Genomic DNA, 26198 nt, shown 5'->3' on the forward strand with positions numbered 1-26198 from the left:
TGTCTTTCAAGTCCATTATTTCTTTAGTGATTTTCTGTCTGGTTGACCTATCCATTGCTGTAAGCGGAGTATTAAAGTCCCCTGCTATTAGCACATTCTTATCTATAAGCTTGTTTCTGTTTGTGATTGTTTTAGATATTTAGGTGCTTCCATATTTGGTGCGTAGACATTTATGATTGTTAGTTCTTCCTGATGGATGGACCCTGTAATTATTATGTAGTGCCCTTCTTCATCTCTTGTGATTGTCTTTAATTTAGAGTCCAGTTTGTCTGATATAAGTATAGCTACTCCGGCTTTCTTTTGATTTCCTGTAGCATGATATATATTTCTCCATCCCCTTACTTTTAATCTGAAGGTATCTTCCAGTCTAAAATGAGTTTCTTGTAGACAGCATATAGTTGGATTTTGTTTTTTTATCCATTCTGCTACCCTGTGTCTTGATTGGAGCATTCAGCCCATTTACATTCAGTGTTATTATTGAAATATGTGGGTTTAGAGTCTTTGTATCTTTTGTAGGGTTCATGTTTGTGGTGGTATCTCTGGTATCTTTGTTCCTTGAAACCTTTCCTTCAGAGTGTCCCCCTCAGGATTTCTTGTAGGGCTGGCTTAGTGGTGACTAATTCTTTCAATTTCTGTTTATTTGGAAAGGTTTTTATCTCTCCTTCTATTTTGAATGACAGGCTTGCTGGACAGAGGATTCTTGGCTGCATATTTTTACTGTTCATCACATTGAAGATCTCCTGCCATTCCTTTCTGGCCTGCCGAGTTTCAGTAGATAGGTCTGTCACCACTCTGATAGGTTTCCCTTTGTATGTTATGGTCCTTTTCACCCTAGCTGCTTTCAAAATTCTCTCTTTGTCCTTGTATTTTGCCAGTTTCACTATGATATGCCGTGCAGAAGATTCATTCAAATTACGTCTGAGGGGAGTCTTCTGAGCCTCTTGTATTTCAACATTTACTACCTTCCCCAGGTCAGGGAAGTTCTCTGCTATAATTTGTTCCAGGACTCCTTCAACACCTTTCCCTCTCTCTTCCTCTTCTAGGATTCCTATGATACGGATACTGTTGCATTTGACCATATTGCTGAGCTCTCGAATTCTTCTTTCCTGTTCCTGGTTCAGTTTGTCCCTTTTTTTGTCAGCTTCTTGTTTTTTCTATAATGGTGTCTTCTAAATCACTTATTCTCCTTTCTGCCTCTTCAATCCGTGCATTGGAGGCCTCTAATTTATTATGTATCTCATTTCTCGCATTTCTTAATTCTTCATGCCTATTTTTATTTTCCATTCTGTCTGTAGCCATAGTTTCTTTGATGTCCCCTATGTTTTTTTCAAGCCCATCTATTAATTTTACCATTATTATTCTAAAATCTAGTTCAGTTATGCTGCTATCTGTTTCGAGCAGTTCATTAGCTGTCATTTCTTATTGGGGTTTCTTTGGAGGAGAGCTCTTTCGTTTCGTCATTTTAGTTAGCTTTCCGGCTCTTGTTGGTTTTAAAGACGTGTTATGCTCTCTGTATCTATGAGCGCTGATATATTCAAGAAGACTCTTTGACTGTTCAGGGCCTATCCTTTCAGAAAGTGTTATTTGAATGGTATCTCATGGTCTCTCTTGTTGGGACCTTGGTTATTTTATTTTCCTATTAATAATGATATTTGGGACTCTCCACCTTGTGTACTCTGGCTTGTTACTTGAGGTAGCCCTGGAAAAGAAAACAGACAGACAAACACACAGGGAGCAGGAGCACACAAACACACAGGCTAATTCAACTAACATGCAAAGCAAGTGGGAAAATGAAAAAGTTAAGAGAAAAGACGGAGGAGGGAGGGCGAATAATAGGGAGTATAAAATACATAAAAGGGTCAAAATGGAGAAAAGCAAAGGAAAAAAGAAGAAAACCAATGGACAAAGAATGGTTTAAAGCATATAACCGGATTTCCTAGCTACAGTTAAATAGCCGTGTGTATGCAGTGCTGGTTGAAGAGCATAGAGAAAGAGAGAGAAGACAGGGTGGGGATGAGGCAAAATTGGAAATAGAATGAACAGGCAGAAGGGATAAGATGCTTTTTTTCAAAGAGCTAAAGGATAGAATATGGTTGGATAGGTGAGAGAAGGATGCTGGTATTATCCAGAGAAACTATGTAGTCTAATCACTCCTGAGAGAAAGAGATGAAAATGTTGGTAGGTGTAGAATTTACATCTACAGAATGTGATTGTTTAAGCAAGCTGGCGACCAGAGTTAAGCAGGTCAGTGTTCCTCAGAAAAAAGAGAGAAAAGAGAAAGAAGAAGAGAAAAAAGAAGAAAAAAAAAAGGGATGAGGGCAGCTCTCAGGCAGGGATGGGCGCGGCGTGAACCCAATGCCTCAGGCGGGAGCTCTGCCTCGGCGGTTGTGGGGAGGAGAGTGACGGTGCTCCAGTCCCTTCTTGAACCAAGCACTGCATCTCGCTTTTTTGGGCGTGTAAACTCCCCGTACCGGGGACGCAGCCAAAGTTGGTTGCACTCTTCAACTCAGGCCAGTCCCAATCTCCAAATCCCAGTCCGTGCGCCCCGCTGAAAGTGCCTTAGACACAGCTTCCCAGGCAACTCCCTCGGGCAATTCCAGGCCCCCTGCCGAGCTCTGGGGGCGGAGTCAGAATCGCTGCTTCCTTCTCTGGGTCCAGCTGGTGCGCAGGGGCGGGGGCTTGCCTGCCGGGTGCACCGAGCCCGCTGGAGTGAGGAAAACCAGGTCCCTCTATGGCTCGTCACCCGAAACACGAACTCACAGCCAAATTTCCCAGTTTTTAGCTGTTTGCCTTCCCTCTAGAGTTCCAGCCAGCCAGGGGCGCGGATGCACGGTGGACACGCGCAGCTCTTTCTGGGGCCCCAGCCGCCCGGGAGCTACAATGGCGGCAGGCGCGCCACCACTCTGAAGTCCTGCCTCCAGGAGCAGCACAAAGCAGCAGTCTGTGCGCTCAGCCCCCCGGGACCAGTTGGCGCGAGGAGACCTGGCGTGCAGGTATTTGGCAAGTTTGGTCTTTCTATGCCCCGAGCGGAGGTTTTTTCTCCCCACCAAGCGGAGGTTTTTCTGTTTCAGACTCTCTTTTTCCCCTCTCACTCCCCATAGAGGGTAGAGGGGGATCACCTCCGAATCTGGAGTCTCCGATCACGGCCCGATTTTATCTTCCCCAGTTCACACTCACGTTAGAAGGCTTGCTCAGTGGATTCTGCATCCTTTTTCTCCCAGTCTCTCAGGTTTTGTAAGGTTTCCAATGGCTTCAGATCTTTTCCGTGTGATGTATGGGCGCGAGTGCAAGTACGGAGCTCCTTACTTCTCCGCCATCTTGCCCCCTCTCCTACTTTTTTATTTTTGAGAGAGAGAGGCAGCGTGAGCAGGGGAGGGTCAGAGAGAGAGGGAGATACAGAATCTGAAACAGGCTCCAGGCTCTGAGCTAGCTGTCAGCACAGAGCCCGACGCGAGGCTTGAACCCACAAACCATGAGGTCATGACCTGAGCCGAAGTTGGACGCTTAACTGAGCCACCCAGGTGCCCCATTAACTTTTAACTTTTTATTGACATGAAAGACAGAAAAAACTGTATAATGCTTAAACGTATAGCTTGAAAAATTTTCACAAATGAACACACTCATGTAGTAGAAATTTAGATTATGAAACAGAAAATCACCTCGGGAAGACTCCATGTGCTCCTATCTTCTAACAGAACTGGGTAGTTTTGTTGTCACTATTACAAATGTAACCAAACAATATGTACTGTTTTGTGACTGGCTTCTCTCCTTCCACATTATGTTTCTGAGACTTAGGTATATTACTGAATGTGGTCTTAGAACATTCATCCTCACTGCTGGATTGTGTTCCACTGTTTGAATACACAGCATGCATTACTTCAAAAATGAACAATTTATGAAGTGTGCAAGTTAACTCATTGAGACTGATATAGGTAACGTCCCTGTGTCTTCCCCTTCACCTCGCCTGTGCAGGAAGAATCCAGACCTTCCCTTCCTCAGGGATTCTGAATCTCTAGCACTTTCACAGAACTAGGAACAAAGTTATCTCAGAGCTTCATAAACACCTAAGCTCATGCGACAGGAGCAAGACAGAGGACGAAGAAGTACATCTTAGAGAAAGAGAAAAGGCAGGGCCGATTCTCCCAAGTGCGGGAGGGGACAGAGCGTGTCATCTCCGCAAGTGCGCAGGGAACCTCATGTTACTCGGTTGAAGTGCCTCAGGAAAGAGAAATTCCCCACAGGAACTGACTGCAGGCAGTAACAGGGAGGCCTGTTTCTGAGTTTTTACATCAGCGAAAACAGCTGCACCCCACACGCGGCAAGGAGTCAGAGCAGCTCTGAATGTAAAGGGCAACTCTGGGCACAGAAAAAGATCACGTCAGCAGTGACCACAGCAGACCGAAGGTCAAAACCTTTCATCTGTTTGGAAGACATCACGGAAACCTCCTGTATTCTGGTTCTACTGTAAGAAAACAGGGGTTCCCGGAAAGAGGAAAATTTGCTTTCCTACAGCCTGGAAGCTCAGGGTGGGTTTTAATTTAATCTATAAATAAACAGGCTTTTCTTGCCTACCTGAGTTTGTAGACTGAGATTCATACTAGGTGCTTAAGTTAAAATATTCTTCTTCTGAATCTTCTTACAGATAGATCCATGTCAGATTTAAGTACTTCCTGTGTTTTCTGAACAATGTTCTCATTACCGTGTAGTTATCTGTAATATCAAGGTACAGTGCCTGTTTTTCTGGTAGATATAGATCCTAGGTTTGAGAATCAGGGTGTAAGAGATAGGAAATTCGTTCTGGTCTTTTTTGAGATGTGATGATCTATCTAACTCTGTTTCCTAAGATAAAGCATGAAAAGTTCAGTGCTCAGTCTTCCCCAACTTGACACAATTGGGAGTTCCTCACCGATTCTGGCAGTTGCCAGTCCTAGATTTTGAAACATTTACTCTTTACTGTTTGGTTTCTTTATAGATGTTATAGTGATTGGCTAGGAGAGCCTGCTTCTTGAGCTGCTAGCCTGTTGGGATTTTAACCTGATCCTGACCTCGATTTTTCTTCATATTTATTTGATCTATACCATTTCTGATGTTTTTTAACCCTTCCTAAAGATCCAACCTTCCTTTCAATATCATTTCACTTCAGGCTAAAAAACTTCTGCCAGCATTTTTTTTTTGGAGCAAAGTTCTGTTGGAATAAATTTTTAGAGTTAAAAAAATTTCAATTTCACTTTCATTTCTGAAGGAAATTTTTGCTGGATATACTATTCTAGTTTGAGAGTTTTCCAGTTCCATTCTACTGTCTTCTGAAATTGCCCAAGTTTCTGATGAGAAAACCACAGTGATGCAAATCATTGTTCCCCTAAATGTAATGTGCTGTTTTTCTCTGGCTGCTTTTAAGATTGTCTCTTATCTTTGGTTTATAGCAGTTTGTCTACATAACATGACTAAGTGAAATTTCCTTCATATTCCTGTTTGGGGTTCACTAATTCTGTACATTTGTATCTTTCACAAAATTCGGGAGGTTTCCAAACCATGATTTCTTCAAATATTTGTTCTGTCCCCTTTCCCCTCTCTCCTCTTCTAGAGTTCCAATTACATGTATATTATATCTTCTGGTATTTTCCAACAGTTTCTGATGCATTTTTCATTTAAAAATGTCTTTGTTTTCTCTGTTCTTCAAATGGGACAATTTGTATCAGTGTATCTTCAAATTCACTGACTCTTCCCTCTTTGATTTCTATTCTGTAAGGCTACACAAGATATGTGTATATGTATATATATATATATGTATACACACACACGCACACACACATATATATGTACACATATATATTTTTGATTTAAGATACTGCAGTTTTCAGTTCTAAAATTTTCATGTGGCTCTTTTTTAAATTTTCTATTTCTCTGCTGAGAAATCTTTTCATTCATTTCACTTGGCGTTCTTCCTTTTACCTAGGGAGCACAATTATAAAAGTTGCTTTAAAGTTCTTTTCGGGTAATTCCAACATATGGATCATCTCAGGATTGGCCTCTATTGATTATTATTTCCATTTACTGATTCTTTGTCAAGAAATTTTATATTGTATTCTAGACATTATGAATATTTTGCTTTGGAGACTCTGAATGCTGCTATATTTGCAAAAGAGTACTGGTGTTTTTGTTATTAATGGATAACTAACCTGATTAGACTCAAGCTGCAAATTCTACCTTACTTGTGGTGAACAGAACCTTGGCTCCTCAGAATTCTTGGCTCCTCAGATTCAAGCTGCTTTGAGTCTTTTCCATGCATGTGTGGTTCAGGAATCAAGAGACTTGGGCAGAGTCTGTCCACAAAATCTGGGCCTTCCCTTCTCTGATACTGTCCTTTTTGAGACTCCCTCCCTCACGTTCCTGCGGCTGTGGCTGACTCAGGCTCCTACCCCGCTTGTTTAGCCAGAAAGACTGGGGGTTCCTGTCAGTTTAGTTGCCCTGCACCATGACGTGACTGGAGCCTGCCCTTAGGCCAATGCCTTAAACACAGGAAACTCACCCAGTCCTTGCTGGTGCCTCCGTCCAAGTTTCAATTCCTCTCCAAAATCCGCCAACTTTTGTTCACTTTTCAGAACCTTTAGGTGGTTGTTGTCTATATTTTGTTCAGAGTATACAGTTGTTATCTGTAGGGTGGTCAGTCTATTAAGGCCCCACTCTGTCATACCAGGGACAGAACTTGTCAACACAACTTTTTAAAAAAATATTTTAAACTTGAAATAAGTTTAGACTTTCAGGAAAGCTGCTAAGGTAGTACAGAGGGTCCTTGCATACCTCTCACCAGTTTCATTTTCCTAAAGTTATCCTCTTATATTACCATGGCACACTTGTCAAACTAAGAAACCAATGCTGGTACAGTACTATTAACTAAGTTCTTTATTCAGATTTTACCAGTTTTTCCATTAATGTCCTTTTTCTGTTCTAGGATAGCACGTTGCACTTAGTTATCACATCTCCTTAGTGACTGGTCTATGACAGTTTCTGGGTCTTTTCCTGTTTTGTTTATTTACTTTTTTAAAAACTGGAGATTTTTTTAAGACTGGAGGAATGCTGGTCAGCTTAACCTGTAGAATATCCTTCAATTTGGGCTTGTTTGATGTTCTTCTCACGCCTGCACTGGGACTATGGGTTTTGATGAGGAAGAATACAAAGGTGACTTGCTCTTCTCGCCACATGCTATCAAGGGGTACGTGACATCATTAGTCATGTTAACCTTAATCTTTTTGGGTAAAGTACTATACTTTTTGAGGAATACAATATATGTAAAACTTGTTTATACATTTGTCCTTCTTCTTAAAACCAGTTTCATAAAGACCTCATATAGTCTTGTACTTGTACCTCACCAGAAATCCTCCCTTTCACCTATAACTTCAAGGAGATTAAGCGGTGGAAAATGATACTATCTAGAGAAATCTGTCATGGAAAAGAAGATATGCAGAGAATGATACAAATACATGTGTTTTCCAAGTAAGTTCTTAAAATCTTGTGGTAGGCCAATAATGCATAATAGGACTTAATGACAGGCCTTTTTTTTTTTAATTAGAAGATTAACATCTTGGACAATTTGAGTTATCTGGCTTTAGGATGATGCCTGATATGTCTGGTGGTGGTGGGGAGAGAGGAGCCCAAGAGAAAAACGTGTGCATGGGATGAACCCAACTCCTTAAGTGTGAAACAAATACCGGGCGTGAGGGTGCAGCCATTCAAAACCACAGGTGTGAGGTTTGGTATGCCTCCCCGGACCTGAGAAGTGCCAATGTAGCACGTTCGGGTTAAGAGTACAAAGATTCTCTATTTTTACATTCTCCATCCCCATCCCAGTCACAGGGTCAATCTTAGGGAACTGATTTTTACTTCTTGGTTCATGAATTTGTTTTTGATTGTCACATCTCTACGCCAAATCAGAACCTGATGTGCAGTTCAGGTACCCCATTATCTCACAACATTAATTTTAGTTCTATAATTAAAAGCTATTTCTTTAGAAAATCTGGGAGTATAAAAGTTATTCAAGCTTAACTGGCTGATTTTATACAATTTTTCAGTAAAAGTCTATTTCAGTGAGTTGAGAAGATCAAGTCGAAAGCTCACTGTGTAAAACAACACCCGGACATGAGCAAAGGGGAGGTTGGAGAGTGCAGTCTCTGCACGAGGCCTCTGTTCCTCTTCCACAGCTCCGAGGTGTTTCGGCAGAGCCCCTCTCAAAATCACTGGTCAAACCAACATAGAGGACTCCCAACATTCTCACCATTTACCATTATTCTCCACATATTTTAATAAGAAGCTCTGGGGGAAAAACACAAGGCATATGAGCGTCTTTCTTGGGGGCATGTCAAAAGTTACTGATTTCAGAATAACGAAATCAGAATAAAATATTTCCCTCTGAAAACTCAAGAGAAAAAAATCGGATTCACTTTTTCCTTTCTATCCTAGAATTACCTAGTTGACTGGATTTAACACATAGATACAGGAGACGTGACGGTTCTTACCTGAAGGTGGCCACGAAATTCACCGTGGGCCAGCCCAAGACGAAGGATTTCAGGGCGTTGGTGTTGCCTTCTCCTACTTCGTCCACACAGCTTGCTGTCCACATGTCGCTTAATTTAATTTTATTTTTTATCTTAAAGTTGTTGTTATACCTAAAGAGAGAAGAACAAGACAGGACTTATTATTTTGTTGCCTACAGTTTATGAGAGCTCCGGCACTTGTGACAAGGGGCCGTTCCCACTCATCACGGGTACAGAAGCTCTTCCTCACCGTTTGTAACTCCAGTGGCGACAACAGGAGGCGGGAGACCGCTGGTTACCTGTGACCCCCAAGCCTGTGGAGACACGGGGTGCGTCAGTCCTCATGGCTGCATCTATGGGCATGCCTTAGTTTCTAAGTTGAGCGTTACATTTGGATCAAAAATCTAATTTGAAATTTACTGCTGTACTAAAAAATTAATGCGCTTATTATTTATAACTTGCTTACTTTCAAGAAAGATTTGAGTGGCTGAACATAAGGTTAAAATATACATTATTCATTAAAATATTTATAAAATTTTCACCTTAAGAGAGAGAGATGCACATAAAATATAATCTGGATTTAATTAGAGGAATTTTCAGTGTATTTCCAAATGAATGCTTACAAGTTTTCTAATCTTTATAAGCAAAGGTTAGTTACATTTCCTTTAAAAATATTTTTTTTTCTAGGTCACCTGGGTGGCTCAGTTAGGCATCTGACTTTGGCTCAGGTCATGATCTCATGATTCATAGGCTTGAGCCCCATGCCAGGCTCTGTGCTGACAGCTCGGAGCCTGGAGCCTGCTTTGGATTCTGTGTCTCCCTCTCTCTCTGCCCTTCTCACTCAAGCTCTATCTCTGTCAAAAATGAATAAACATTAAAAAATTAAAAAAAAGATTTTTTTTCTTTTAGAGAGCAAGAGAGTGATTGGGGGAGAGAGGAAGGGAGGTGGCACAGAGAGAATCCCAACCAGGCTCCACGCTCAATATAGAGCCCATCATGGGGCTCGATTCTATGATCCTGGGACCAGGACCCAAGCTGAAATCAAGAGTTGGATGCTCAACCAACTGAGCCATTCAGGTGCCCCTAAATTTCCTTTCTTAAAAGTTTGTTCAGGGGCGCCTGGGTGGTTCAGTCGGTTAAGTGTCTGACTTCAGCTCAGTTCATGATCTCACAATTTGTGGGTTTGAGTCCTGCGTCGGGCTCTGTGCTGACAGCTCAGAGCCTAGAGCCTGCTTCGGATTGTGTCTCCTTCTCTCTCTGCCCCTCCCCCACTCATGCTGTGTCTCACTCTCTGAAGGAAAAAAATGTAAGAAAAAAAGTTTGTTCATATAAGTTCTCCTTATATTCTGGCTAAAATTGAAAACCTTTAACCTAAAAACAGACCCCCAAACTAAACTGGAAAAAAAAAAGGCAGGAAGTACTATACCTACGTGGAGTTAATACAATTCATATTTATTGCCAAGGACCCAGAAGGTAAATCTACTTTAAGTTGGCACTAAAATTGCTTTTTGACAATTTCTACCTAATATTCCTTAGAGCCTAATATTGAAACTACCATTATCTGTTGACCTAAATTCACAGATTTCATGCTCATAATGGACTTGAGACTTAGTTAGAACACACTGGGAAAGATAAAGAGAATGCTTAGGGAACTCGGATACTTCCTATCATTCAGAGCCATTTGTGGAAACAGAAAAAAAATAAAACTGATGTGAAATCAAAGACACTTCATAAGACAGTATTCCTAAGACTCCTTCATGGAATATTTAAGGCCCAAACTCTTCAGTCAGATTTATAGAAAGGATGTGCAGCAACTACACACAAAGGATGATCTAGACTCAAAGCCTCATTTATACCCCCTGTAGGGCGCGCTCGCTGTAAGTACGATAGAAAAGCACCTTGTGGAATAATAGTGTCTTTCTATATATCATCTCAATATTTTTTATCCTGTTGCTATGTATCTTTGCATTTTAAAAAGTCAAACAGTGAGGATAAAATCTTCTTTCTTTTTATCTTCTTAAAAAAATCTTAGTTTTGACAGCGACTATTTCGGTACTATAAAACTGAAAGTACACATCTTTTGGAAAGAAAGGTATGTTTGTTTATCTCTTGTCACACAGTTTGTGTTTTCTAGTGCAGGTCTCTCTCTCTATCAGATACTTCAGATACCAGGTGGGAACTTTTCACATTTATTGTTCTGGAAAAAAAGTCACTGCGATGATTCTCTAGATTAATGAAGTTAATTAATTAATTATCCACCTTCTGATAGAAAAAACAAGAAGTTGCCTACAAATGCAAACAATCACTTCCACTCTCCTGGCTATTATTTACTGAGAACTTCCCATGTGCCATTCAGTCATTGTGGTAAGCACTTTACACATACTATTAGTTTAATCCTCAAACATTTTACAGATAAGGAAATGGAGTCATAGATTTAGCTAAGTAACTTTCTAAAAGTCAAATAGCTTAACTAACATAGCTAGAATCTGAACTTGAGCAGTGTTGACTTCTGAGCTAATTTAATGCTCTTAGCTATGTATTTATAAAAAGCCCTGGATATTGTCAGTCTTATAAAGCATCTGGATGGAAGTATTTTACCATGAAGTTTCCTTCAGCTTTTCTATTTTCAGCCTTACTTTTTTTTTTTTTTAAATCTCATTCTACCTCCACAGTATTCTGATGGGACTGTTACTACAGAGGTGGAGAGGAGTCTCATATACACTTACATCTACAAAGATAAACGGAATAGTTTCAAAATATTTAACACCTGTATTAAATTAAATTTTATATTAAGATGGACAGTTGTGGGGTCATACAGTGTGTTTCTTCAAAAATTTCACTCTCAATTTCCAATAGTATTAGACTATTCTAATAAAATTTACAAAATAACAACACAAAAAGCAATTCTTTATTTCTACAATGTAGTCCATAAATTACATACATAAATTACTACATATTTATTATAATGAGAGATACATTTCCTTGTTTTCTATGCCCTAATCTTTGTACTAGAAGGAATGCAAGTGAACTGCTCAAATACACAAGATTCCAGGGAGATGTCCCTCTAGTCTAAGATGGAGATGTTTTACTATATTTTGGGGTAGAGAACACGGTATATTCCATAAGAATCTGATGATTCTACTGATAATGAATACATGAATGGAACTTTTTTCCTCTTCATTTTTTTGACCTAAATAGAACTCATCATTTCCCTATTTATATAGGAAATTAAATATGAGAAAAGTGATGGCTTAGGAAGATGTAAAGTACCTAGTCACTTCATTTTAGTAAATTCCAAATGGCTGCTCTATAGTTATGAACAGAATATTAACTTCCTTCTAAAGACTTTAAAGTTTTTAAACACTGTCTTAAAAGATGGAAAGTCATAATTCTATTAGAAAAATAGCTTTTTATTTAGCTTCTGAATGAATATGAAAGTAGTCCGTAAGGTGCCATTCAGTTTTAATACTTGTTCTAATTAAGTATGGGAAAGAATGACCATAAACTCAAGATAATTTTAGGTAAACATTGTCAATATTCAGCACAAAGTGAATAAAATACCTTAGCCAATAAAAGGACAAAAATTAAAAACCCTCTTATTGCATTCACTAAAATCTACTTAGTTTCATTAAATAAATATAAATAAATATGGGGAAGCTGGGCAACTAGTTACCCCACCTGAACTTATTTTATAGCATCAACCTAAGGGCTGAAAGCAGTTCTCAAATGGAGCCTGAAGATGAGCTGAAGTTAACACTGAACTTAAGGTAGTGAATTCATTTACTAAGCACTAAGTAACTCCTATCCTTTCAACAAATTAGTTGATTGAGGGTACAACCCCATCCTCCATCACAGGGTAAAAAGTGACAGGCAAGACATAGGTTTGGTATTACTGGGGCTGATTCTTCTTGGTTGTTGTTTATTTCAGGAAAAAGCATTAAGTTCTTATTAAGAAGGATCTGTGAATATATAAAATATTATCCACGAGAATAACCATATAAGGATAAATTGTGGTCAAAATTTTTGCAAGGTGGCAGTATTCAATAATAATCATTTTCTTCTCAAGTCCATATATCCTCTCTTATCACAGGAGTCTTGGGCTCATACCCCTCCCCCCAAATTAACTTCAATCATTCACACTTTTTAATATCTCCAATAAATGTAAAAAGTACTTAAAATAATCTTCATGAATTGACTCTCTTAAATAAAAACAATTAAATCAACTGTTACTAGATTTTGTCACTTAATAAAAACATTTACGTACACACAAAGAGGTATCTCAAAAGCAGGAGGTGAAAAAAAATGGTGTATATCTTACGTGAGAAAGGAACAATTAAAATAAAAAGTCAGCTATACAAGGAGATGATGGGCACAGATTTGGCAGTATATTTAAAATATCAATTTTCTAGTGGTAAAGAAACAATCTTTATATAAAAATGTTTTCAGCAAAACACTATATAGATCACATAAAACCATTTAGACATTAGTAATAACCAGAACAGTAAGTCACAGGTAAGAACACAAGTCTTCTACTCTAAACAGTATCATAACTGTTGAGGAAAAAACATCCAAAAAAGGTGAAGGAAAATACTTTCCTTCATAAGAATTGAATACATGTTACAAGTAAATAGTATCTAAGACCCTAAAATATGGGAAATCGATTATTGTAATACTAAAATCTTTTGTTGTTCACTTATCTCTCTGCAGACTGAGCACAAAACTATGCACATGAGTAAAATGGGGAACAATACAAAGGGCTACCCACTGGGAGTAAGGCCTCTATTAACACCCCAGTCTGTCACAACTCCTGTTACATGACCTTGGACAAACCTCCCTGAGTCTCAGTATTCATGACCTAAAACCACTCCTATCTTGCAGCATTGTTAGGAAAATGTAATAAGATCTTTGTGGCTTTATAACCATAATTCCTAGCATACAGAACCCATCCAATACATTTTATGTGATGAAATGGCAACTAATCTACATTAACAAAATAAAGATTCATTCCTCTATCGACAGCACACAGCTTCAAATGGACCTAGTACAGAGGCTTGTATGGATAGACCTTCCTTCCTCTATACTGCTTGTACCATCAAATCCACTCCCCAAACGACATCTGTAGGCATTAGCTGTATTCAAAACATGTTTTAAGCTTTGCTGATTCTGAGTTTCATTCCACTGCAGTCACAGAAGATATGTGGTTAAGATTTCAACCTTACTAATTTTGCTAAGACTTGAGATATTGCCTCACGCTGTCAGGACGGCTATTATTTAAAAAAAAAGAAACCAAAAAAGTAAACAAACAAAAAAAAGACAAAAAGACAACACATGTCGGTCAGGACATGGAGACACCGGAACGCTTGTGCACTGCTGGTGGGAAAGCAAACTGGTGCAGCCACTATGGAAAGCAGTACGGAGGGTCCTCAAAAAACTAAAAACAGAACCATTATATGATCCAGAAATCCCACTCCTAGGTATTTATCAAGGAAGTGAAATCAGGATGTTGAAGAGATATTAATACTCATGTTCAGTGCAGCACTATTTACAACAGCCAACGTGTGGAAACAGCAGATGCCCACTGGTACATGAATGGATAAGGAAAATGTGATAAACACATACAACGGAATATCATTCAGCCGCCTTTAAAAAGGTGGAAATCCTGCAATACGCAACAACATGGATTAACCTAGAGGACACTGCTGATGAGATAAACCAGTCACAGAAGACATTTACTGTGTGATGCCACTTACATGAGGCATCTAAAATAGTCAAACCCATAGAATCAGGCTGGAATGTTGGTTGACAAGGGCTGGGGGGAGAGAGAAAATGAAGAGTTTTGCTAATTAACAAATATAAAGTTTCAATTACGCAAGGTAAATACATTCTAGAGATGTGCCGTGCAACACTGTGCCTGTTAACAATACAGCCTTGTACACTTAAACATTTGTTAAGAGGGTAGATTTCCTGTTAAGTGTTCTTCCCATAATAATAAAGAAAAGACATTCTGAAACAGTTTTCTTATTTTTATCTTTGCCTCTAACTTTCAAAAAAAATACATCAATGGTTCACTAAGCACTCTAGTGAGACAGCAGAACACATACTGGTAAAAAGCACAGACTCTGGGGGTGCCTGGGTGGCTCAGTTGGTTAAGTGTCTGACTCTTGCTCTCAGCTCAGGTCTTGATCTCAGGGTTGTGGGTTTGAGCCCTGCATTAGGTTCCACACCAGATGTGGAACTTAATTTAAAAAAAAAAAAAGCACAGACCTAGGTTCAAATGTGGGCTCAACTAATTACTAACCATGATCTTGTCAAAGTCACTTAACTTCTCTGAGTATCAATTTCTTCTTTAAAAAGAAAAAAATAGCATCTGCCTGACAGAACAGTTATAGAGGTCAAAGTATCTAGAAAAATGCCTATCATACAATAAGATCCAAAGATATGTGAGGTCTCTATTGTTATTAACACCACTCAGACTAAATACACTGCTTTGCAAAATTAGTATTGGTCCTTGTCCATGTCTTATTTATGACACGGTGTAACTTAGGTGTGAGAGTGAAAATAGTAGAAAAAAGTATTTACTAGTCTCTGGTGATAAAATCTTGTTAATATTATTGGATTTACTGAAATATTCTTATCTTTTCTTAGGTTTGGTACACAACGAGAAGGACGGAGCGAGTAGCAACCAGCATGTTCTAGGCTGAGTGTTAAATGCAGGCGCACTTAGTATAGAGCAGAAAGTCAATTCTTCTGGTCACCTCTGACATATATTCCAAATATGTGTGTGTGTCCTTCATTTAAGTGCCACTTCCCCAGATAAGCCCTCACAATGTTTCATCAGGATTACTATAACCTCCTGTCCAGTCTGCTCGCTTCTCCACTCTGGCCTACCCTCTAACCCATTACCTAACACAGCCAGAAACAAGGTCTTTTTTTAAAAAATTAAGTTTATTTATTTATTTTGAGAGAGAGAGAGAGAGACAGAGAGACAGAGAAAGGAAGGAGAGAGAGAAAATGAATCCCAAGCAGGCTCCACACTGCCAACACGGAGCCCGATATGGGGCCCCAACTCACAAACCGCAAGATCATGACCTGAGCCAAAACCAATAGTTGGACGCTTAGCTAACTGAGCCATGCAGGTGCCCCTCCAGAAACAATAGCTTAAAAAACATGAACTCTTCTAATTAAAATCCCTTAGAATAAAACCCAAACTCCTTATCATGGCCTCTGCTGTACCCGGCCCCCGAGAGGCCCCCGAGGATCCTGGCTTCCTGAGGCCCGCACCCTCGCGCAGGTCTCTTCCACGCTGCCCTACGGCGTGTCTGGGTGGCTAACAGCACACACGAGAAAGGATGGCTTCCTGACGCCCACACCCTCGCGCAGGTCTCTTCCACACTGCCCTACGGTGTGTCTGGGTGGCTAACAGCACACACGAGAAAGGACAGCATGCCACTTCCAGAATCAGGTTATGGAAGACTGTGGCGTCAAGTGGGTGTTCTCTCACTTGCTGACACTCTGTCTCACACTCTGGGCTCTTCCCCTTGGAAGGAAGCGATACCCCGTTACAAGCAGCTCCGTGGAGACTGCCACGTGGACAGGAGCTGCAGGGTCTGGCCAACAGCCAGAGAGGAACTGAGGCCTGTCAGCCACACGAGTGAGCCGGGAAGTGGATTCGCCGCTGCCGTCAAGACGTCGCATGATTCTGGCCTGGCCAACAGCTTGACTGCAACCGCAAGGGGTTCTCTGAAGCAGAGCCACCAGCCAAGCCACCTTCACTGGGACATTCCTCAGCATGACACGGGTGCTCCTGAGTCTGAGACACATGCAGGTTTCAACCATTTTGGGGTGACTTGTTACATGGGAATGGATCAGTAATGGAGCCTCTCGTAACCTGGTCCTCCTCTATTTCTCCAACCTCTGAACTCAGTTCAGTCTCCTCTTGCCCACTATGCTCCAGTCAAGCTGCCCTTCAGCTCCGTTCAAGGGCCACGCTCTTCCCACCCCTGCTCTTGCCTTGCCCAGACTGCTCATCCTCCTACCGTCAGAAGGGCCGGTTACTTTTCAGCCTTCGATGATTCTTCCTCGACTGTACCTACCTCACATATATCCTGTGTTTTACCTCAACCAGCACCGGGTTTTCTTCCCAGCACTAATCACAATCTGCAACTCCCCCCGATGTTAGAATGAAACTGCCTAAAAAGCAGGGACCATACCCATCTCATTCTTCACTGTATTCCCTGTATGTGTTCAGAACCTGGCACCAAGTGGGGCCTAAAATGAACACTTGTCGAATGAATAAACAACCAAAACTTTTTTTTCAAAAATATAACAAAATGAAAACATAAAAGTCACTTATTAGCTATGGTAACAGAAGACGTTCTTTAACAGAAACAGACATTCTTTACAGTAAGCACTGGACAGAAAGGTTACGTGTTGGTGGGAAAGCAGTTTTATAAGGGTAGCTGGGACAGAGCTTACGGTGCACTTACTTGATTTTGGCCACAACAAGCAGATCATTGAACAGGAAAAGATGCCGCTCCTGTCTCTGCAGGCCTCTCTTGAGTTCCACCCGGCCATCGATCAGCAGGGTCCGACTGGAGCACACGAATGATGAGAGGAATGTACACGTGTCCAAGCTGGCAGAAGGGCTTTCCCTGCCACAAATCAAACACCACAGATCTTTAGTCACATGATCAAATACAGAATGGAATTCTATACAATTATAGCTTCTACTTGTCAAAAGAATATAAAGCTCTCTGTATCTTTTTAATGCATGGACACAGTTTCCTAACTGGTCCCTCAGTCTCTCTCTACACAGGGGTCTTTTACATTTCATAATGAAAAATTTTCAAACACAAAGCAAAGTGTAAGTTTTAAATTATTTTTTTAATGTTTTACTTATTTCTGAGAAAGAGAGAGAAACAGCGTGAGCAGGGGAGGGTCAGAGAGAGAGGGAGATACAGGATCTGAAGCAGGCTCCAGGCTCTGAGCTGTCAGCACAGAGCCTGATGTGAGTCTCAAACCCACGAACCATGTGATCAAGACCTGAGCCGAAGTCGGACGCTTAACCCACTGAGCCACCCAGGTGCCCCATCAAACTGTAAGTTTTATAATAGACACATGTATACTCCAACCTAGATTCTATCATGAAAATTTACTGCACTTGCTTTATTATACACCTATCCAACTATCCATCCTTCTATTTAATAATCTGTTCCATTTTTGGCATTTCAGTGTAATGGAATACAGCAGTATGTTTCCCCTTAAATACTTTGGCATGATGGTCATTAACCAGAGTTCAACATTTACTTACAATTAAAAAAATGAATGTACAATGAAATGCATAAACCTTAGGTGTATGTTCACTGAGCTCTGACAAATGTATTCATCTGTAGAGTCTAGACCCTTATCAAGATGAGAACATTATCATCGCACCAAAATATTCCCTCTTGTCCCTTCTCAGATGTTATATATTAGCTGAAGATGGCTTCTATGTATTGGCTTTTGGGTTGTTTATTTCTTCACTCCAGGCTGAGACCCATCAGCTCAAAAGTCTACTAGCACCAAACTTAAATGTTTATACACCTGATTATATTAAAAACAGCCCAAACAAGCAGATTCTTAGCCACTTGTAGCTTGCCTGCTCTGTATATGCCACATAACCATACCCAATATCTGCTAGCCTTGATAAGACAAAGCCTAGTGATTGTAAGCCCCAAAACACTACTTTCCTTCAGAGTTTTCTGACCCAGAGATTCCCTGCTGCCCCATGGACCTGGATTCCCTGGACGAGTAATCTGCAGAGACACCCTCTATGGTCTCCCCCACCTCAGGAGCGCCCTTGTCTTCCTCTCAGGTTGGTGGTCTTTTGGGCCCAAACCTCAAGATAGTCTCATGTTATGAAAGACTTCCTTTCTGATGCAACCCTACCCAATGAGATCTTTTTCCCTGTTTAGTCCCTAAGTCCCACAAATTCCTTACAACAGTTGATCCTCACCTCATCACCCTTAAGGCAACCATTATGACTTTTTCCCCCACTGAAGAGCAGTTTTGCCTGTTCTGCAATTTCACATGAATGCAACTACCATATGTACTTCTTTGTGTAAGATATTTTTTGTCAGCATATTTTTGTTACATTAATCAATAATCTATTGCTTTAATATGGCTGATTAATATTCCATGACATAAATATATCCAAGTTTGTTTATTCATTCTCCTATTGATGGATCTGGACTCTTTCCAGTTTTCAGCTATTATGAATTAAACATTGTCCTGGTCTTTTTCTGATCTCTGTTTTAATTTCTTTTGAATACCTCAGAATGGAATTGTTGGGCCAGAGTAGGTGGATGTTTAATTAAAAAAAGTTATTAATGTTTTTATTTATTTTTGATAGAGACAGACCGACAGAGACAGAGCATGAGTGGGGTAGGGACAGAGAGAGAGGCTCCAGGCTCTGAGCTATCAGCAAAGAGCCTGACATGGGACTTGAACCCATGAATGTGAGATCATGACCTGAGCCGAAGTCAGATGTTTAACCTAGTGGGCCACCTAGGTGTCCCAGTGGATGTTTAATTTTAGAAAAAAGTGCCAGTTTTCCAAAGTGGTTGTATCAATTTTTATTCCCAAGAATACTGCCGGAGAGGTTGGTGGCTCCATAACCCTGCCAACATTTAGTGTTGTCACTCTTAAATTTTGGCCATTCCAGTGGATACATAGTACCATCTCATTAAGATTTTAATTTGCACTTCTCTGATGACTAATGATGTTGACTCATATTCTTTTGGCTCCTTCGTATGCCTTCATTTGTGAATTATCTTCAAATATTTTGCCTATTTAGAGAAAATGGGTTAGGTATCTTTTTTATAGATGAATTATAGGAATTTTTTATATATCCTGGATAAAAGGTATGTTTTATCATGTCAGGTATGTTTTGCAAATATTTTTTTCCTTGCCTGTTGCCTGTACACTTTCTTAAATATGTTTTTGATGAAGTTTTTAAATTGTGATGAAGTCTAATTTGTAATTTTTGAATAGTACTTACTTTCTGTGACCTAAGAACTCTTCACCTACTCCCAAGTAGTCACAAAAGATAATCTCTAATGTTTTCCACTAAAATCAGTATAATTTAGTTTTTACTTCTAAACATATGATCTATGTCAAAATAACTTCAGCTTATAGTAGAAGGCAGGGGCTAAGGTTCATTTTGCTTTTCTACATGGATATCTTAATATTTAGCACTATGTGCGCAAAAGACTCTCCCTTCCTTTATGGATTGCTTTGGCACCTTTGTTAAAAATCACAGGAATATAAAGCATGAGTCTATTTCTGGGTTCTGGGTTCTGTTCCACTGATCTGTTCGTTAATTCTTATGCCAGAAACACAGTGTCTTACTATTTTATCTGTATAGTAAATCATGAAATTAGGTAGTATAACTCTACCAACTTTTTCTTTTTTGAGATTGCTTTGGATAACTTAAGTCTTTTGTTTTTCCAGATACATTTTAGCAATTATAAAGATGAGGAACATAAGACAGGGCTGGGGAAGAAGCACTGAGCTCAGTTTCAAATACACTCTGTTTGAAATTATCATTGTACTAGGTTGCGTGAGGAAATCAGGCAGGCAGCTAGCACTCAGAAGAAGTGTCAGGATGAGATGCAGAACTGGTGATCATACAAAGACAGGTGCATAGATAATACTAAGGGAGTGGCTAGAACTGTCCAGGGAAGGAGCACAGTATATGAAAGAAAAAAAAAAAAGGCAGAAACAGCTCCCTGAGAAAAGAAGTGATTTGAGGCAGTAAGGAAAGGAGAATCTGTGAACAAGATGGAGGCTGGTGAAAAGTAGCAGAGAAAGAAAAATGCAAAGCAGGGGAGGTCTCGGGTGCTGAGATTGGTAGAGGGGATAACGGGCTGAAGCTTGAAAAGATGTCTGGGAAAAAAATCACTTGCTCATTAAGACCTTCAAGAAAACAGTTCCAGAACAGTGAGGTTCAGCAGAAGTCAAGGGGCCTGGGGCATGAGGAGTTGGGAATGGAAAATAAAGAACTAAAGGCTGGTTCTGGTTACTTTGTTAGCAGCTAAACACTAGAAGACAACTTTCAGAGGAAAGGCAGGAAGAGGAGAGAAATGATCAGCCCTGAAGGCAAGTATTATTATCCTTCATTTTACCGATTTGGAAGCTGATGTTCAGGGCAGTTAAAAAATACAGCTGCTAAGTGAAAGGGATTTACAAGTAAGCATGGGTTTCAAAACATATACTTAAAAAAATTCCATGTAGCCTTTCATTCATGTTGACTCATCCCTCATCCACCCACAATAACTGAGCTTAGTAGTTTAGGACTTAATGGGGGTGGGGGAAGAAGTGGGCTAATCCAAGCTCTTCTGCTAAGTAGCGTGACATGCGGAGCCACAGTTTCCTCATCCATAAAGTAAAGGCAGTTGGAGTAGAAGAGCCTTAAATTGTTTTTATAATTTGTATATGGGACTAAGTATAAAAACCTGTACTCAAAAGGTGGAATTAAGATTACTGATGAGAGGGAAACAGATAATGGATACAGTTAGCAAGCAACCCAAACCCACAGTTTATAAATACAGGGATAACATACTTGAGAGTCACCTCAGGGAAGCAAGTGGGAGCTTAAATAAAATGAAAACCAAGAAACAGTAATAACAAAAATAGCAGTAAGAACTGAAAAACACTTCTTTATTCTAGTCTAATTTTAAAAAGGAGCTCAAAGAACAAGAATTTGTCAGGGTCTCCCATCAAAGTATCAAGTGGAAGAGGCCATGTCCTGTCATCCTGAGTATCTGGTCCGCGTGGGAGTCAGAAGAGATGGGGATTCTGGGTAACTAACCTACATTTCTTGGGTTTGAACAGCGTGGCTTACAGTGTCTGATCTCTCCTGGGTACACTAAAAACCCGAGGATGCTCTGAGATAATGTCCGAGTGGTCAGCCATCCCTTCCTCTGCTACAACTGTCCTTAAAGTGTGAGCCCGGCAAGCAGCATCAGCATCAACCGGAGACTTCTTAAAATGCAAATTCTCAGGACTACCTCAGACTAACTCAATCAGTAACTTGGGGGGCAGGGAACTGGCTCAGCATTCCATATTTTAGCAAATTCTTCAGATAATTCTAATGCACACTGAAGCTGAAAACCACTGCGCTCCAAGACTCTGTAACACATTCTGGTTCTAATATTAGAAAATTCTACAGCTCTGTGTTCAAAGGAAGTAAGTATTAGTAACATGTATATCTACGTCAGGTAAGGTGCGCTTCTGAGCGCTGTTCCATCTTTTCCTGTCGTTTTGGGGCCAGTTACCTCTCTGAAGAAGTGAATTCCATTAAGCACATACTATGTGTAATTTAAAGACACATGTAAGTGAGGAACAAAGCAAGCAAACTGGAGTCCTTTGGGAAAAAAAGGAAAAAGCAGTTTCTAAGTTTAATATTATAGAGTGAAATCAGGCAGTGAGAAAAGGCCCATATTCACCCACAGAGAAAAATCCTTTCTATTTCAAATTCTTTTGGGATGGGGAGTGGAAGGAGATATAATGGCATCTTTTAGCATATTTTATTAGGTAGTGATTTTCAAATTTATAGCAAAAAAAGAATGAAACTTCACTTGCTGTTACAAGAATTGAGCAAGGACAAGGCTAGCAAGCACTGGACAGAGGAAGGGACGGTCAACACTGCACACTACATACCCGTGGGTTCACAAATGCCTGGCAGCAGCTCGTCTCCAGGAGAAAACTCGCCTGTAGCATTTTAGTCTTAGGGTCAACAACTAACTGGTTTTTAATTATAATTATAAACCATTAGAAAGCAGTATGGCTGAAAATAGGGGTCTTCAAACTACGACTCAAAGAGTCCAACAGTAAACTGTTTAGGCTTTGAGGGCCACATGGTCATTGCTGCCAGCTACGCACGCAGCTCTGCCATCCCGTCTCAGAACCAGCACGGAGAATACCTACACCAACAGGTGTGGCTGTGAGCCAACAAAACTAGTTGCAAAACAGGCTGCTTGTCTGGGTCATAGTCTGGTGACCCTTGATTTAAACAATAGTTCTACAACATTTATTTTTTATTTATTTTTTAAATGTTGATTTTTGAGAGAGGGGGAGAGAGAGAGAGAGAGAGAGAGAGAGAGAGAGAGAGAGGATCCAAAGTAGGCTCTGAGCTGTCAGCAGACAGCCCGACGTGGCCTGAACCAACGAGCCGTGAGATCAGGACAGGAGTCTAAGTCAGACACTTACCCGACAGCCACCCAGGTGCTCCAGTCCTAAAACATTCAAATCCTTATAAATAAAGGCTAATCTGAAACAATTATGGAATTAGAATTGTTTGTTTGGGGTTCATGTAGGTGAAAATTTAATTAAGTTATTAATACAATGTTTTGTATTTTAAAGCAACTCTAAAGGATTTTCACAATTCAACTTCACAATGAATTTCATAATTCATTTTCTACCTCACAATACTTTCAAATAAGTAGATTTGATGGTGGTATGGAGAATCCACAATGAAGTTAAAATATTTTTCTTTTTCAGTGTGGATTTATCCATGTACCCATCTGCAGTCTGTCATTTTGAAGATCCACACATAAGTACGGCACGAGATACCTCACGACTTTAGCAAGCTAAGCGTTGTTTAAAAAAAAAAAAACAAAAAAATCCCCCCAAAAAACCAACATTCATGCAGTAGTCTAGGGTAAAGATAAACATCTCAGTACTCACATAATTTAAAATGAAAAAAATCTGTCCTAGAAGGAAACAAAAGCACAAATAACCTTTGTGTTTTTAAAACTACAATCTTAATCAGTGTTTCCTACTTAAAAATGTATTTCTCAATTATGTGACTCTGAAGTGTTTATTTTTATTCTGAGTGCAATGTAGATGTGTTTATTTTAGTCTTTTAGAGTATGGAAATGGGGAGGAGGGCAAGACTGTAACCTTCTATTTAGCCTCTTAATATAGTCTGATTAGGATTTACAAGTTATAATTAACAGAACTCTAAAATGATCTAACAAATACAAGCTGAGTCTAAGAATTAACCTGCTGCTAGCTTCTTACATATATATTAACATTCCATTTTCAAATAGCTTTGTGAATCCATTTCTAAAAGGCAAAAAGGAATTTTTGAGCCTTAGTGAACTTTTACTAAAATTAGATAATAGCTTTCGTGAAACTTGGCACAGTAATACCTCTTAACATTTTTATTGCTAGGGATCATTGTAAAAGTGAGTTTACTTTTAGGGACAGCTTTAGAGGTGGTGTTGCTTCATCCTTAATCACAGAGAAAAACAAACTAAAATTCAGAATACTTCTTGAAAACCGCTATGTTTATAACCAGTAATTAATCAGTGATTATGATAACAAGTACTTTGATAACCTCAAAGCCTAGCGCATGGTCACTGCTCACTCCAAAGTCATGGCTTCCATGAGTATTGTGTTCAACTGAATTCTTCACTGTTATCTCTTATCTGATATCTAGCACTTACATCCTGCCTTGGGCCTCTTAAATATTCTCAGTCAACATGTACTGAGTCTATTGTCACCACATAATAAATGTGTTATAATAATATGTAATATAATATGTTACAGTGATAAGGGTTGCTTTCGGTGGGTGCCTGCCATAGACCAGTTGCTGGAGACAGGCACGGTCCCTACGGTCAAGGAGTTAGTGCAACAGGTACCTCCGACAAGTAAACACAATGATAAACTGGAGAGGTTAATTGCAATTAGAGAACTTCATAGTACTGGAGGCACAGAGAGGAGCAACCGTAAGAACCCCTATCTGAGACTGGATTGCTTAGAGAAGTTTCTTGGAGGAACCAAACTCTTAAGGGATGGATGGACCAATGAAGGCCGAAGGGCAGGTTACATAGAAAGAGCACAGCAAGCATGCCCGGTGCTGCAAGTGACTGGGGTATTTCAGGAAGATGGGTGACCCAGGGCTGAAGAGGAGCAGCAGTGGATGGAGAAGGGACCACATGATGCATGTTTTTTCTATCACATTTGATTTTATGTGATAGCACTAAAAGGTTTTAAGTGAGACACTGTATTTTGTAATTTTCTGAAAAAGGGAGATGAGGGCAAGCTTAGAGAAAAGGAGACCTTTAGGAATTCACCGCAATGATCTTAGGCAAGAAAGGTCATGGACCAGATTTGGCAGTGAGAAAACGACAGAGGATACAGGGAAAAAAACATATTAGAGAGATATTAAAAATACGAGTTGTTAAAATCTGCTAATTGATTAGTTATGGGGGTGAGACAGAGACAGAACTAAGAAAAAGAATATAACCTTAGCACCTAGCCTCTATGTATTCATTTTTATTTTTCACCTAACAAATGTCTGGTAAGCATCTGTATGTGTCGGCTAGGCCTGATGCTAAATGGTGAAGAAATGGGGTAAGCAATCCTCTCCTCTGGTGAAACTCTGAGTCTAGTTAAACCATCGGCGAGGTTCTTGACATCACCCATCATTTTGCTCAGTTCCGTTTGTAGCAGAGGCTGAAAACCACAGACCACAATCATATTTTATTTGGCCCACCCAGAAGCTTCAAAAACATTTGGTTTTGGATATCCAGTTTACCACATTCCCCCTTCTTGCCACTTATTTCCCCTCTGTTTACAGCACCTCTTAGGGACCTGAAAACATTTAAGTCTGATGTGATTTGTGTCCTAGTGTTACTTTCTTTTAAATGTTTATAGCTTAATTTTTAGTTTTTTTTAAAAATTATGGTAAAACACACATAAAAAGAAGTTATTATTTAAACCACGATAATAATGTATAATTCAGTGTCATTTAGTATATTCCCAGTGTTGTGCGGCCTTCACCACTGTCCAGTTTTCAATATCCTCATCACCCCAAAGGAACACCTGCGCCTATTAAGCAGTCACTACCGGTTCCCCACTCTACCCAGTCCCTGGCAGTGACTAACAACTTCCTGTAGAGACAGATGGATTTACCTGTTTCAGACATTTCATATCACATAACACATGGCCTTTTGTGACTGGCCTCTTTCACTTGGCATAATGTTTTCCAGGTTTATCCACATTGTAGCATCTATCAGTACTTCACTCCTTTATATTGATGAATAACATTTCATTGTATGGATGGACCACCTTTGTTTATCCATTCAGTAGTTGATGTTCATTAGGGCTGTTTCCACCTTATGGCTACTGTGAATGGTACTGCTCTAAAAATTCATGTACATATTATATTTGAACATCTGTTTTTTTTTTTTTTGAGTATATACCCAGGAAGGGAGTTTCTGGATCATACAGTAATTCTATGTTTAAGTTATTGGGCAACTGCCAAATTCTTTTCCACAGTGGCTGTTATGATTATATATTCCCATCAGCAATGTATGAAGGCCCATACTTTTGGCTCTTTTCTCTTTGGTCTCCATATATAACCACATCTTATCTTCTAAGGATTTTCAAACTAAAAATAAAATTTCTGAGTCTAGATACTCACACCCTCTCCTACAGTTGGTAATGAACTCCTAACTAGACTCTCTTCCTGCTCTCCCTTCTTCAGTCTATACCACTAGCTTCTAACTTTCATCACATCAATCTTCCCGATGTACATTGCCAATGATCACGCACAGCATGTACACTGTCTAAAGAGTCAGCCCAATTCATTTCAAGTTCTAACATCAGTTTTTCCCT

The 26198-nt window shown here is 39.8% G+C and overlaps 1 protein-coding gene across 1 annotated transcript in view; it reads right to left on the reverse strand.

The window, feature by feature from the left end:
- The window catches only part of ARHGAP20 (Rho GTPase activating protein 20), a 139774-nt gene that overhangs the window by 39875 nt on the left and 73701 nt on the right, over positions 1-26198 (reverse strand). The window contains exons 3-4 of the mRNA XM_039229243.1: positions 17018-17182; positions 8514-8663 (exon numbers count right to left, since the gene is read on the reverse strand). Of these exons, the coding sequence (XP_039085174.1) occupies positions 8514-8663; positions 17018-17182 (315 nt within the window). The remainder of the gene's footprint in view (positions 1-8513; positions 8664-17017; positions 17183-26198) is intronic.

The sequence above is a fragment of the Hyaena hyaena genome, unplaced genomic scaffold (assembly GCF_003009895.1).
Source record: "Hyaena hyaena isolate Hyena2069 unplaced genomic scaffold, ASM300989v1 scaffold_36, whole genome shotgun sequence".
NCBI classification, from domain to species: Eukaryota; Metazoa; Chordata; class Mammalia; order Carnivora; family Hyaenidae; genus Hyaena; species Hyaena hyaena.